The sequence below is a fragment of the Cupressus sempervirens genome, chromosome 6, assembly GCF_028749045.1.
Source record: "Cupressus sempervirens isolate cs-2001-9-10 chromosome 6, ASM2874904v1, whole genome shotgun sequence".
Taxonomy (NCBI): domain Eukaryota; kingdom Viridiplantae; phylum Streptophyta; class Pinopsida; order Cupressales; family Cupressaceae; genus Cupressus; species Cupressus sempervirens.
In genome coordinates, this window is record NC_143123.1 from 301,791,886 (window position 1) to 301,806,890 (window position 15,005).

At 35.3% G+C, this 15,005-nt stretch overlaps 1 protein-coding gene across 2 annotated transcripts; it reads left to right on the forward strand.

Annotated features, from left to right (window-relative positions):
* The first annotated feature begins 430 nt into the window (after positions 1-430).
* On the forward strand, positions 431-5,654 carry LOC149552403 (Protein kinase superfamily protein). Of its 2 annotated transcripts, none has more exons than XM_089787947.1 (4): positions 431-857; positions 1,652-2,549; positions 3,926-4,381; positions 4,651-5,654. In XM_089787947.1, exons 2-4 carry the CDS (start codon positions 1,707-1,709, stop codon positions 4,924-4,926), a joined length of 1,575 nt encoding a protein of 524 aa, XP_089644073.1. In that variant the 5' UTR covers positions 431-857; positions 1,652-1,706; the 3' UTR covers positions 4,927-5,654. The 2 variants fall into 2 exon arrangements, with proteins under 2 accessions (XP_089644073.1, XP_089644074.1); XM_089787948.1 differs by having other exon boundaries at positions 455-1,387.
* The last annotated feature ends 9,351 nt before the right edge of the window (positions 5,655-15,005 follow it).

Sequence of the window (15,005 nt, forward strand, 5' to 3'; positions counted from 1 at the left end):
TATTTTTCGTGCAACACTTTGTACTCATTAAATTAGAATGCTCATCAAAGATGTGTATATATCTTTGAAATATAATTGAACTAAAACTCTGTAACTTATTAAATTAGAATATTAGTCTAAGATGAATTATAAATGGAAAATAATAATTATTAAACTATAATTATTCTTATCTAATATGTATCTTTGAAATATAACATGAGACCTATAATACTATTGCTTTACTTATCCTCATCTAATAGGTATCTTTGAAATAGAATTTAAGATGATAATATCAATCGTGAGTCCCACTTTTAAACCCAAAAAAATAACGTATAAATGAAGTCTAAAATACTACATACTCCAATTTTAACCACCCATTTTTTCTGGAAGTGCAATCTTTGCCAAATTAAACCATAGAAAACTCTTGAAAATAAAGCAGTAGGCAGCACTTTTGAGATGGGGGCAATGTAGAGAATCCAAAGGAGAAGTACATAAGCATCCAGTACATAGATGACACATGCTGTGTGCCCTTCTTCGCTTTTGACCGCAAAGTTTGCCTGCCCGTACGGACGGCTGTGACAAGTCAACTCCTCTTGGTTTCGAGGAATTCTCTTTTTTTTTAAGCTCCTTGGTTTACACCGCATATGCACACGCAGCGTTAATTCCGCAGTGACATGTGAAGAGAAGAGTTGGAACTTCTCAAGTTATAGTGGAGTTTATTCAAAATCTAACTCTTTCTTCCCTTCCCACCGCAAGAGCGGGTCAAGCTTTGTTTTTGGTTCTGGGATGGAAAGATAATGAAGAATTTTCCCCATGGTTGCCTCCTGTATTCTTTCTTGGACAGAACTGATGGTGCCCATGGCGGTGCGGATTAAAAGGTAAGGAATCTCTGGGCAATCGTTTTATTGTTTTTCCTTTCTTGACTTTGGGAAGTTGTTCATTTGTTTTTAGCTCTTTGACTTCGGTAGATCACCCACATACCCAAAATTTGATTTTAGGTTCTATTTGGAGGGGTTTTCTCAGGGTTGGGCACCTGGCATGTTTTTGGGTATTTGGGTTTTCTTGAAATTAACAGTTTTCATGTGTAAAATATCTATAATTAGAGGCTTGATCATGTATATTCTAACTCAATTGGGATGCATCGTATGACTTATGCTTAAACTAATTGAATCCTTTTGTGGGATATTATTACTGCCGGATTGGATTTTATTCATGGGAGTTGAAATTCGCAATTTGGGAATGAGGGCTATGATCTCATTAGGGCAATTATGGGAGCCATATACTATGGAGCGACGGAAGAATTACTCACCGCTGCCGCTTTTTCAACTGGAAATGAAAGTTTTGGAACCCTTTTGTAAATTTGGAAGCTTATATGAAATATAGCAGCATGTACTGCCGCGTTTTGCAGGTTGTGATCCCTTAGGTGGGAACATATTACCATAGATCGTGCTTGTAGAAGGAGAATCATAATGTTTAAATTGAAATTAAAGTCGCTGCAAATCAATTTGTACTGGATAACCGTGGGTGTTGATAGCTAGAAGTGGGCAAATTTTAGGTTGAAATGTTTTTTTTTGATAAGTAGGCAAATTTGTACAGTAGAATCCTGTTAGTAATATGACAGTTTGTTGAATGCATGCACTGAGAGACTTTACTTTTAAACTATTATTTGCAGGACGAGTTCATTATCTCAATCCTGACCCTTGTCCAGGTCCGCTGAGTTGGTAACAATGGAAGAACATAATAAGAATGAGAAATCTACTGAAGGCACCCAAAATTACTCATCATGGGTGCTACGGGCAAAGTATTCTCCCACCGTGTGCTATAGGCTGGGTCCTCTAGAAAGACACAATTTTCCAATATCCCGTGAAATATTGATGTCTAGGCCACCAATACCCGGATCAATGAAGCCAGTCCCTTCAGTAGTGCCCCCCTCATCATTAGAAAAAACAAAATCATCATTACCCAAAGCCAACTCCATAGAATTTTCATTTTCAAATCAGAAAACGTTCAGCAGGAGATACCCATCCCCAGAACCTCAGTCTGCTGTTTCAGACTTATTTACGCATGCCAAGTCAAAGAGCAAGAGATTTTTATCTCCTCAAAGAAAATCCCCGGACAATATGTGGAATAAGACTTTAGCACTGTCTAGACAAAATGAAAGAGGCCGAAAGCCAAAGGGTGCATCCATCCGAACTTCTGCCTCTGCTTCGCCTAGTTCTCCTACACTCAACTTCTTTTCACCAACAAAAAGCCCGGATTTTAACAGTAAAGTTTGCCAACATAGAAATTCATGGTCTACATATGTGGAGCAATCAGGAGATTCTATGACAGCAGTAGAATCAGCTCAAGAATGGATGGTGGACTTATCCAAGTTGTTTTTGGGCCAGAAGTTTGCTTGTGGGGCTCATAGCAGACTTTATCATGGATTTTACAATGAGAAACCTGTTGCAGTGAAGGTCATCAGGCAGCCGGATGGTGATGAAAATGAAATTTTGGCAAGTCGACTAGAGAAACAATTCAATAGAGAAGTTACTATCTTGTCTCGTCTTCATCACAAAAATGTTGTCCAGGTATGTTTTGAAGTATCTTAAAGCATGATGGCTATTTTGTAAAGGAAAAATTAAATTTTTGGGATAAAATATCTTGGATTCTTTTCTGATTAAAGAATGCTTAGTAGGATATTTTTTTGTATTTCGTCAAATTATTTTGATCTATCAGAATTCAGCTGTTAGTTAAATTTTATGAGTAAAATCCATCAGCCCATATGTTGTGAATAGTGCTTCACACAAACTGATTTTTATTGAGCTTGAATGGTCCACTTGGCACTCATTTCATCCAAGTGATAGGCGTCAAGACTTTCCAAGAGGTCAACCATCCTATTACTACTCTGATTGATGTATGCTCAACCATTGAGTTTTCTACAAGATCAAGTCCACTTAGCACTCAATTGCATCGAGTGATGCTCATAGGAATGAAGCATCAGGACTTCCTAGGAAGTCACCAGTACCATTTTTGATTTAAGTGTGTTACCTGATGCTTCACCACTATGAGCATCGCATGCTTTGGGAATTCCATGGTTAAACATGCTTGATTTAGAGTAGTTTCAGGATGACCAACCTCCTAGGTAGTCTCAGGGACTCTTGAGGATTCATCCCTACGAGTATGAACATCACCTAGATGCAATGAATGCTAGGTGGACCATTCATGCTCATGAGATATATGGGTTTGTGTGAATGACAGCTTGCGTGATGTGGATCAATGAGTTTGACTAAAAATTTATGCTGTTGAATGCTGATAGAACAACATAAAAGAAAGGTTAATCAAGTATAAAATACTTCATCAGTTTGAAAGAAAGCATTTTGACTTTTTTTAGTTATGTGAGGAATAACATTAGTCACATAGCTACCTTTGAAATGAGTTTTTTAATAATTGAATTTAAAAAATAATGCTAAGCTACAATTTCTATCACAATACAGGGACAAAATTAACATTGTGTCTGGTCAGAAAACTTTTTTAGTTTTGTTGTGAACTTATTTATAATTTTATATTGCCAACGATTACATCTGTTGATTATTGACAAGTAATTTATTTACAAATGTATGAATCAAAATGTCTACTCTGAATCATATTAAACATCCTTCCCTTAGAAAGCTAGTAAAAGGAGTATGAATTACTGTTTGCAAATTTCAAAATTTCAAAATGAACATATTAACATTATTAAGAAAATGTCATCTAGGTTAATTTCAAGACACTCATTCCCAGATCAAAGCAACTCTCATTTACTAAAAAAAAAATGCTAATGTAGTTCTTTTGTATATATATGGATCATTAAGTTCTTTCCTACAAGTATTAATTGTAATATGATATGGAGATGCTGATCTACAATGTTTACAACTAGATTGCTAGATAAGAGCTATTCTGATGCATCCAGAATTCAATGTTGCAGTTAGTGGCAGCCTGTATAAATCCTCCAGTTTTCTGTGTAATTACAGAATACCTATCAGGAGGTTCTTTGAGATCCTTTTTGCATAAAAGAGATCCTGGATCAGTAGTCTTGAAACAATTTGTATCCATGGCTCTGCAAATTGCGCGAGGGATGGAATATTTGCACTCGCAAGGGGTGATCCACCGAGACTTGAAGTCAGAAAACCTGTTATTTACAGAAGACATGTGTTTGAAAATAGTGGACTTTGGTATAGCTTGTGAGGAGGTGAACTGTGATTATTTGAATGAAGATCCAGGCACATATCGTTGGATGGCACCAGAAATGATTAGCCACAAGCCATACAACAGGAAGGTTGATGTTTATAGCTTTGGCATTGTATTGTGGGAGATTGCCACAGGACGGGTACCATATGAAGATATGACACCCGTGCAAGCTGCCTTTGCTGTAGTGCACAAGGTAACTGTTGTTTTTATCTGATGTTGTTATTGCTTATTACAATCCATAAAATATGAGGATGTGCATGTTTACCACACACTACTAAAATGATAGTTCCTTTTAGTCAATAGTAATTATAGGGTCTTTTGAAAAATTATGTAGCAGGTTGGTTTTAGAACATTAGATTCAAATACAAATTAGTGTTTGGACTTGCAAAGGTGCTAGACTTATCTTTAAAAGATCCCTTGTTCCCTACTTCACTGGTTAATTATTTTGTTTCAAAATTGCAGAATGTTAGGCCTAAACTTCCAGAAAATTGTCCACTTGCTATGACAAAGCTAATTGAGATGTGTTGGGCTCAAAATCCAGAAAGGCGACCAGATTTTTGGTACATTGTGAAGATCCTTGAGCAATTTGAGGCTGCTCTTCTACATGATGGGACACTGACTCTATGTCAGATTCTCTTTTGTAATGAACGGAGGAACCGACTACCACAATGGTTTCAGCGACTAGGTATAGGAAATCCTCGTAATGCTGTATCACCATCACCATCCAAATTAGAATGATACTCTTGCTAAGACTTTATCCTGTCTATGATTATGCCTATTGACGTAATACCCTATTGACGCAATACATTAGGTACCTGTGAAGTGTTCTTAGGTTACTCACTGACCAGGTATTGTAAATTCAATCTTGCCACTGACATCAGTTCTTATCACATTTCACCTATACATGTTTTTCTTCTCTTCTAAGAAGCATTGTTTGATGATACCCTTTCATTGCTTCTGTATTGTAAAATATCCCAACCATTTTTCCATGCTTATCTATAGAAGCATTACTTTTTCTGTCAGTCTATCACCTGATGTCATTTGAAGTCATGGCTATTTTTCTGAGATATTAAATAAAAATGATGGTTTGTAGCACACTCTGCAGCTGAAAGCAGTATTGAGCACTGATGTACGTATGTCTGCAATAATGAGTGTACCTTTCATAGAGGGTATTTTATTGAATGCAGTCCTTTGGAAGAGCAGCGTTATCAAAACGATTTAATGAAAAACAATTCAACTGGAAAGCAATCAGTTATTCCAGGATGAACTCAGAGTCGGCAATTTGTACATATTTGAAACCAACAGTGAACCTGGAGTAAATAATGTTTTTGTCCAAAAGAGTTGGAGGATGGCAAGGATGACATTGATATGTTTGATGCCATCATTGTCAGGGTCCTTATATGTATAATGCAACATATGAACTAGATATTGGGTTGAATGTGAAGCTTCAAATGCATTGCCTCTAATTTACAGGTGTGCCAAATTTGATTTTTATTTAAATTTCAGTGGAAGCAAGCATCTCCTTTGATACTATTAATTAATGATGTTCATTATATTTTTGTTTTGTTTTTTCAAGCTTGTATTGCTTTGAGAAAATATGCTTTTCATACATAGCCATTATGACTCATGCTTGTAAAAACTGCGGCACACTTCAGAACTAGCAAGCAGTAGTATCCAGACGATTCCAATAAACTTATTTAATATTTAAAATAACAAAGAATGGAGTGTCCAAGATGCAAAATGATGTCCATGATTTTTTTAGAAACACATTTTGTTTGAAGGCTGTTGAGAATATATTTAGCTGAGTTTAATACTCCAAAATTTATACATTCCAATTGAGTACATAGGATATTATAGTGCATACGTACATCATATTAATTTTTGTTTTGTCAAGCTTGTATTTCTTTGGGGAAAGCTACTTTACATACAGCCATTATTATTGCTATCAATTCATGCCTATAAAAACTGTGGCACAGAACTAGCAGTACTATGTAGACCATTCCAGTTAATATTTAAATCAAGTAAGAAAGCAGTATGCAGCTCAAGTTTTAATCAGAATCCAAGATGCAAAATGATATCCTTAATTTTCTATAGAAACAAATTTTACCTTGTGTGAAGGCTTTGAAGAAAATATTTAGCATTGAGTTTAAAACTCCAAAATTTATATATTTCAATTCAGTACCTAAAATATTCATGGCATTTATTGTATATAACACGTTACCAACACTTCCATCATAATCTTATGAAACAATTTCTCCGGATTGAAATTGAAAATGAACAATCAATTGTTGATGTAAAATTTTTAAATTTCTATTAGATCGTAGTATCAAAAGCCATAATCCTCATTATATTTCAAAAAATCATTTCTAGACCAGGATAAGTCTGTTTCTTAAAAAGCTTATATTGTACGAGTCTTTACATCAAACACATTTCCATGATTGATTAAGAGGTTTTGTTTTCGTATGTAATGCACATTGCACACATATGATAAGCTGTAGTGTTCAGGAGTGGAATGCAACTATTTAAACAGAGCCATAATCTAATTATGTGGTTAGTTGCAATTTTAAGACTGCCTGATAATCTGTAATTACAGTATACTTATTAGCAGGTTCTTTCAGACTTTGCACAAGATGGAAGCTGGGTTCATATAGTTTAGCATTGAGTTTAAAACCCTAAAATTTATCTATTGCAATTGAGTACATAGTATATGCAGCGCTTTTTTAATTTAAAATATATTACCAACACTTATAATCTTATGAAACATTTCCTCCTGATTGAAATTGAAAATAAACAATCAATTATTGATGTAAAATTTCTGTTAGATTGTAATATCAAAAGCCATAATCCTTATTATGTATCAAAAAAATCATTTCTAGACCAGCATAACTCCATTTCTTAAAAAGTTTATATTGTACGATTCTTTATACTGAACACGTCCATAATCGATCAAGAGATTTCGTTTCCATATGTAATGCACATTGAAAACATATGATAAGCTGTAGTGTTCAAGAGTGGATTATAACTATTATAACAGAGCCAGAATCTAATTATGTGGTTAGTTGCAGTTATAAGACTGCCTGATAACTCTGTAATTACAGTATACTTAATAGCAGGTTCTTTCAGACTTTGCACAGGATAGAAGCTGGGTTCATATACTTATCCATAGCTCTGTTTGTTGCTTGAACATTGAGGCAAGGAATATTTTCTCTTGAAAGAAGTGATTCAACAAGGGTTCGAGTCAGGAAACATGCCATTCACAGTATGCATCTGAATGAATATTCAATAACATATTGATGGGGAACCTGAACTGAGAAACAACAGGAAGTTTGATTTCTACAGTGTCAGCATTGTAATATGGGAGATTGTTATAGTGCAGACATGGTGAAGAAAAGACACCATGGAAAGGTTCTTTTGCTATTGCACATAAGGTTCGTCTCTTTGGTTTTGTCCCTTTCATTTATAATGTTGAAAAGTAACTCTTAGGATACCAAAATGTCAAATTTGTATACTTTATTATACGCCACTGAAAAAGTGGTTCCTTTGTGTTCTGTAGTGTTTTAGAGCTTTTTAATTATTATTGACCTTTGCTAGTATATATGTTTTGGTTTAGAACATGTCCATTTGTTCTGTTAGAAAGAAGATTAAAAAATCAACATGATATTTATGGTGGTAAAGAATGCTTAACTTGTACATCCAAAAGATTGTTCATTCTCAAATTATTGAATGAATGTGTGTTTGTAAATTGTTGAATGCCATGTCTACACTTGTCTTGTACTAAACACCCCGAATGCACAAATAATGTTGAATAATAAAAGAAATACACAAGGTTGCATGGGGATGAGGGTACTTGGATACTTAGGGTACCAGTACTGGTACAGGTACAGTTATTTTTCAAAGTAGGGGATGGGGGTACTTGGGTAAGTCAATTTTTTCTTTTATATAATTTAATATTTATAGAAAGTCTGAAAATATGAGTCATGACAATGTCTTTTCAAAACAAGAACCGTGATAAAGTTTGTAGATGTAATGTATTGTTTTCAGATTCAGATTTGCAGAATGTGGGTATTAATAGTATACAATAAATGTTTAGATGCATAACATAGAAGGCAGACTTTAAACATGAACAAGATCATAAATCATATAACAATGACATATTGCAAATGATATACTTCTGACTTGAACAGTGATAACGTTTACTGTTAATCAGTGTTCTATCAAAGTTTTAAACTGATTGCATATTGAATTAAGCTTGATACACAACAAGCTGACACACAAATAAAAAACTGAAACAATAATCAGAAATCTTAATCAAGATGCTTAGCTATGATGCTCTCCATTGAGTACTTGGTACTTCGGGTATATGTACCGGCACCTGGGTACTCGTCCCATGGGTGTGGGTACGCATACCCATGCAACCTAGGAAATACACAGCACACAATGTAGAATGAGACTTAATCTCAAATTACTTCGAAATAGAAACATAAGCCATCTTATCTGTAAATTGTAATCACCTAAAAATGGTCATCTAGATTATTAGCCCCCTTTTCAACATTTTGGCTAAATTAATTTAATCATTTACCTAGACCAAATTGCTAATAATCAGTTTATTTGGTTATAACCTATAGTTTGACTATGCTATTCTAAGTTCATTATTTGATTAAAAGAACATGTCCCCTTTTAATTAAATAAAACACCCCATTCTTCTAACCCACTTAAAGTGCACACATAAAGTCTTTTTTCTATTTTGCAATTAAAAGAAAAAGTTTTGTGATTTTTGTCTTATATGACAAGTCAACTTATATTCTATTGGTTGACTTGTGTGTGCACATGGATCACTCCTCTTTTTGAATTCCACCGTTGATCATCCACCATCTTCATCTTGATCTCTACCATCCATACATCTTTAAAAGGGAGAGAGCTTTCCCCCTCAATCCATCCATCATGTGAATATTGTTATGCTGCAGGTTTTCTAACAGGTTTCTTTGGAGCTTTGTGGAGAACTTCTCTTTCTTGTCTACATTCTCTCATCCATGGCATTCTAGCTTAGCTTAGCTTTCATTTTTACATGTAGCTTAAATCATATAGTCTAATAGTTAGATTGTAACACTCTTATCCATGCTTAAAATAGCTGCACTTTTCATATTCATGCTAGCTTAATCTTTAGTTGCATTGCATCCTTGAGGAACTCCTTGGGACATTTGCATTCTTGCATCTTGTCTTTGGAACCTCCCATTGCATGGTTTACTAGCAAGAAGAGTATCTCTAAGGCTTAGCTGAGAGCCCTTGAACTTGAAATACACTCTCTTGCACTCCGTGGATAGGGAGCTCTAAGCCGGCATCCAAGCATTCCAAACTCATGGAATCGTTTGGATAGAAGGGTTTAGAGTGGGACACTTTCGAGTGTACATAAATGATAATATATTACATATTTAGAGTGAATTTACTTGAACAGGGAAGTAGCTTAAAGAAATATGCTAAGTTGCTGAATCGTGAGACTTTTCTGGGCGTTTCTGGGTACAAAATGTATCAGAATCTGATTCTGAAACAAATCTCCTGTGGGTACACATTTGGGATTTGTGTTTTTAAATGCTGAAATGTTTAGTGTTTTAGTTTTATATTTTAGATATTATAAAGACCTAGACCAGGAGATTCTGGCTTGATCTCATTGATATAGAAAACTGAATTTAAATTAGAATTGTGTTTCAAAATTTGAAATTTGTAATGGTTTTGTATAGCATGTGTATAACTATAGGTATATGACATTCTAAACTCAATTCTATTTTTAATCAGCATACACCCACACAGATATATCTATATATATGAATGTACCAAAAACGTACCCAACCTCTTACAAAATTTTATGTTGTACCAGCGTTTCATACCCACGTACCCATACCTGTTCTCGTTCCCCATTCAGCAACTTCGGAAATATGATATTTAGAATTCACTTCATGGCTCACTTTTCTAGAACTCAGATTTCTCACCCCAATCTCATAAGAAATTGTGAAAAATCAATCTGAAATCCAAAAACTTGTCTGAATTCACTTTTAGACAAAAAGCTGAAATATTTTAGGCAGTATTGAATATGCCAAAAACAAAACTCAATCTTGTAAAACCTTTAAAGCTAAAATATACTGGCTGATATAGCTTCTCCATAAAGTATGAAAGAAATGAGTTTAATTGATGAGGTATGTGGTTCACGTCTCACCTAAGTGACTGCATGAGCACTATTGAGTCAAGAGACTGCAAGTTTCCTAATGATAATGAAATCGCCTGAAGAAAGCCTTCAGAGTAAATATTTTCTATTAGTGATAATTTGATAAAGCTTTGTTAGACAGTACACAAAGAAATGAATTTTCAGACAGTACACAAAGAAATGAATTTTCCAGAGGTGATACTGGCTTCGAAAGCAGCAGGGGCACTATGTCGGTCCAAATACGCAGTCTTCAATGAGTAAGTGTACCAAATCCTTTGTCAAAGATTTCTCCATATAATTTCTATTTGTATGTATAGACTAGTGCTACTAATGTAATTGGCACAAAGAATTAAAAAACCTCGAGTTTCCAATCAACTAGTCATGCAAATTTTACTGGGATTGCTCCCTCTAGTCTTCTAGCTGCTGCTCAGTGTGCATGTTAGTATGGACCTGTGCTAGTAAAAGACTTTTCCTAGCTCCCTCATAGGCAGAGTCTGTAGAAGTAGTTGACTTGCATGTCAGCTAAATCTTTTGAGGTTTGAATCTGTGACCTTACTAAAAAAAAATTATTATTATTTTTAAGTATTGATTACTTATTATTTACAGAAATCTTGGCCGTAAGTGTCTCCAACATCTGGACACATAACCCAAAAATCCAAGTTCATGTGCAGTGTAAAATATGCTCCATGGCTCAAGATCATCTGTTTGATACTTCTAATCTAGCCGTTCATTTTAGCAAAATGCTGGTTTTCTGTAATCTACAGAACACCCCTATTTGAAACTTAGAAACCATCTTAAAATGATTTTAAAATCAGGTCTCTCAGAGGACGATATGTTTGAAAGATCATGCCATTAGAAACAGCCCAATTTAATTGTTATCAGAGCAAAATTCAACATGCGATCCAAATTAACCTTCTAAAAGTACCTATGATAAATATTTTGCTTTTAACTATAAACTGTACTCGTATAGTTCTTGGAGTAGTTTTAACTCTTATCCTAAAAATGCATGGAAATTGAGATGCTGGCACATCTCATAGTATTATAGCGTTTTTAAATTTTGTTTATCATGGTTTTCTCATCTTAGCTTTCAAGATAACATCAACTCTTAACGAAAACATGAACTTAAAAAAATTCCTTATGTCTCTCTTCCATCAGCAAAATTCCTTATGTCTCTCTTCCATCAGCAAAATTCCTTATGTCTCTCTTCCATCAGCTAGTTATTTTGTTTGTACAAGTGCATTATCATTTGGTTATCTGTTATGTAGTTTGCATAAGCTGGGCATTTTCAGAACCTCTGTCACTTTCTGTATTTATTTTTTATATTAAATGCATACATTAAGTTGGCAAATAATGTTGGTATTCAATTTGTTTTTTGGGATTCAATGGCAGAGTTTCAAGTGAATTTCCATTGGCCCATGAATGGTCTGTTTGGTATGCTTTACACCTAAATCATGCTCATGAGTGAGGTAAGCTGAAGCATTGCGATTTCTCTTGCAATCAAGCCCATCAACTTTGGCTGAATCCTATAATAGCATTCTAGCTCAAGTATGATCAACTACGCAATTTTTCCAACAATCAAGCCCATCAACTTTGGGTAAAACTCCATGGTTAAGCATGTTTGATCCAAAGGGGTTCTGAGATGGAGCTCACTCACAATCAGGAGGAAACCCCATAGTTAAGTGTGCATGAGCTACAGTGATACTAAGAAGATGTTCTGCCACATTAAAGGAAATTTTGATTGTTTAGCATGTAAGAAATAGATAATACCGAGGGTTGGGGGGGGTGCTGAATCAGTATTCTACAAACTTTTGCCTATAATTGAATATTGTTAGTTACTTTATAATTTGCATATGAAAGTAAACCAACCATTATTTGTTAACTAGGGAAAACTTGGCCAAGGGAAAACTCTGGTGGGGATGATACCCACTAGATAATCCACTAAACAAAATAATTTTGTTAAGAATATTGACCTTGTTAGGAGTCTATGAAGTACATATAGTGTCTTGAGTCCTTGTTAGAATCCTCAACCTTGTTGGGAGTTGGTAGATCAAATACAATGTATGCAAGAAGAGCCCATTGCCCTAACATATAATTATACAATTAAGTTCTTCACAATTATAGGTATACATACAATATTTTCTCATTGCTATAATTCACACTTCCTCTGATCGTACATAAATCTTGCATCGCATAAGGCTCATATATCTTTCAAGTTGTCCGTGCAATAGTGCGCATGTCGTACAATTTATACATTATATGTAGAAGATAAGATCTTTACTTATACTTTGCACATTAATAATTCTCTACTCAGTCAGCCTTCATGTCTTCACATGCTTAACATAATATAAAATCACTTATGGATTAATATCCACAAAGTCGGCTCATCATGACTTAGTAATTATTTTGTTATCAAAATAATTCCTAAAGTCGTACAACTCATATTTATGATATACTCTTCTTTGTTCTGTCAAATACCTGAACTTGCATTTTATCTATAACTTACGTCGTACTATCTGTACACGCGCACTTACCTATGTCATCATGACATTGTCATAAAGCTATCCTCAATTGCGTGTGAGCTAACTCGAAGTGTGTCGTCCATACACATCACATCTGTCTTTGTATTGTTGCAAATTGTTTAACACTTGGACAATTTTCTAATTCTAAATGTATAAGTGAAATGCTAAATACATGTTGCCATGAATGACAACTCACTAGACATCTAATTGACCATATTGCCAACAATCTCCCTCTTTGGCATTGATGGAAACATTGGTGAAAATTGGCTAAGTCCCAAAATGATGTCATACAAAACAAAAACAAATAAAAGTAACTACACAAAATTGCCTTCAAAATGTAACCATTTTATTCATGTTTTGATGGATCATTACATTCTCTATCACTCCTTACATTGATACATAAGTGTACTCCCCTTTACATATACATATACAATTCCCTTCACAAATAATATTTCTCCTCTTTAGTACATACACTTTTCCTTACATATATTACTCTCCCTTTGACATAAATGACAAAGGTGTCAAAAATTGTATACAAGAATTAGGTAACTTGTCGCTGATCAACTTGATATCCTGGAAAAGCAATCCGCATATACAAGTTTCAGTCTTTCCACTTCCTTCTTCTAGTTCTACTTAATTTTATCAGAAATACCGATCAGTGCACATAGTGCATAGGATGCCACTTCGACTGAGCTCAAATCAATATAGGCAAACTTATTATAAGAAGTCTTTACTGCAAGACATTCCTCCAATTGCCTTTGCAAAATGCTGATCTTAGGTGATAGAATTTCTCTAAGAGTAGAGAACCTTTTTGCTACCTTTTCCTTATCAGACTCCAAACCTCTGATTGTATTATGGATCTCAGAAGTGCTGTAGATGGAAGTTTGATGTGAGTATCCAAGCAAAGTGTTGTGGGCTGTGGCAGAGCCGTAGAACTAAGTTGTAGAAGTAAGTCATTCTTTCTGACTCTAGTTAGCCCTGCCGTGAAAGACTGTCATGGGAGCCATGAGATAGAGTAGAGTGTTACAAAAGGAGATGGAGAGACTACGTTCCTGTGAGCCGTGCGAGATTTCCGTAAGAGATTGCCATGAGCCCTACCATGAGTAGATATTGTGCCCGTGCCATGTGAGACTGTTGTGAGAGACTTTCGTGAACATATATCGTGCCCTAAGAGTTGTTTTAAATTTGTAAATACGTATCTAAACCCAAGCTGTAGATGAAAGTTTGACGTGAGTATCCAAGCCAAGTGTTGTGGGTTGTGGCAGAGCTGTAGAATTGCAGAGGTGTTGGTACTTGCTAGTTGCTGGCACTTTCTTTGTGTCAAGTGTTTGACAAAATACCTCTTCAAACAGAGTATCCATGGTACCCAGAAATAACAAGTTTTTACATTGTAATCTCGAGTTGAATCCGATCTATAACTCAAAGACACGGTCGAGTCTCTCTTCGCTTCAATCCTAGAACTCAAGTAGCTGACAACCTCTAGTACAATAATTATTGATAACTTCTCAGCAACTTTTAACACAACAACCACAAACCTCACCACTACCAAGGAAAGAGAGATTGAAATTGTGGATAGGCATTCATCACTTATTTCGGAAATCGAACACAAGGTAAAAACTTGGGCAGCCTAATTAACACTACTGCTGCAACACCTACCTTAGGTGTTAAGAAACTGGTCCAAGGGAAGATTGATGAGGAATGGGCGAGATGAGCTCGGGAACTAAACCTACAGGTTCGCGGTCTCCCCCCACTTCCGAACCTCTAGCTGCTGGACATTTTTTCCTTATAGACCAACTTGGTATCTCTGATATTTCATTAGATAGATGTTGGCTAGGCCTAGGCAACACCCCCTTTCTTCAGTTTCACTCCCTCTCAGATAGGCTGCATGCTCTTAGAGCAAAGAAGATGCTATTCTCAATTCCTACTAAAACATTCTTAGACGAAGATCTCATTAAATCACAAGTGGCAGAGCTGAAACCCTCGAGGATCCTAGTTGCTGAGGCTAGGAATAGTGGGAAGTGGGTGGTTATTCCAAATCTCAAGGCAGTTTTCCATGATTCTCCTCCTAGTGGTTGGGTACCAAGTCAAACCGATAAGACCGA

Excerpts from the sequence above, each read along its gene's own strand:
- LOC149552403 (XM_089787947.1), top strand. The coding sequence starts at position 1,707 with ATGGAAGAACATAATAAGAATGAGAAATCTACTGAAGGCACCCAAAAT. Across the intron at positions 2,550-3,925 it reads ATCACAAAAATGTTGTCCAG|TTAGTGGCAGCCTGTATAAA; the intron begins GTATGTTTTGAA and ends TCAATGTTGCAG. Across the intron at positions 4,382-4,650 it reads CCTTTGCTGTAGTGCACAAG|AATGTTAGGCCTAAACTTCC; the intron begins GTAACTGTTGTT and ends TCAAAATTGCAG.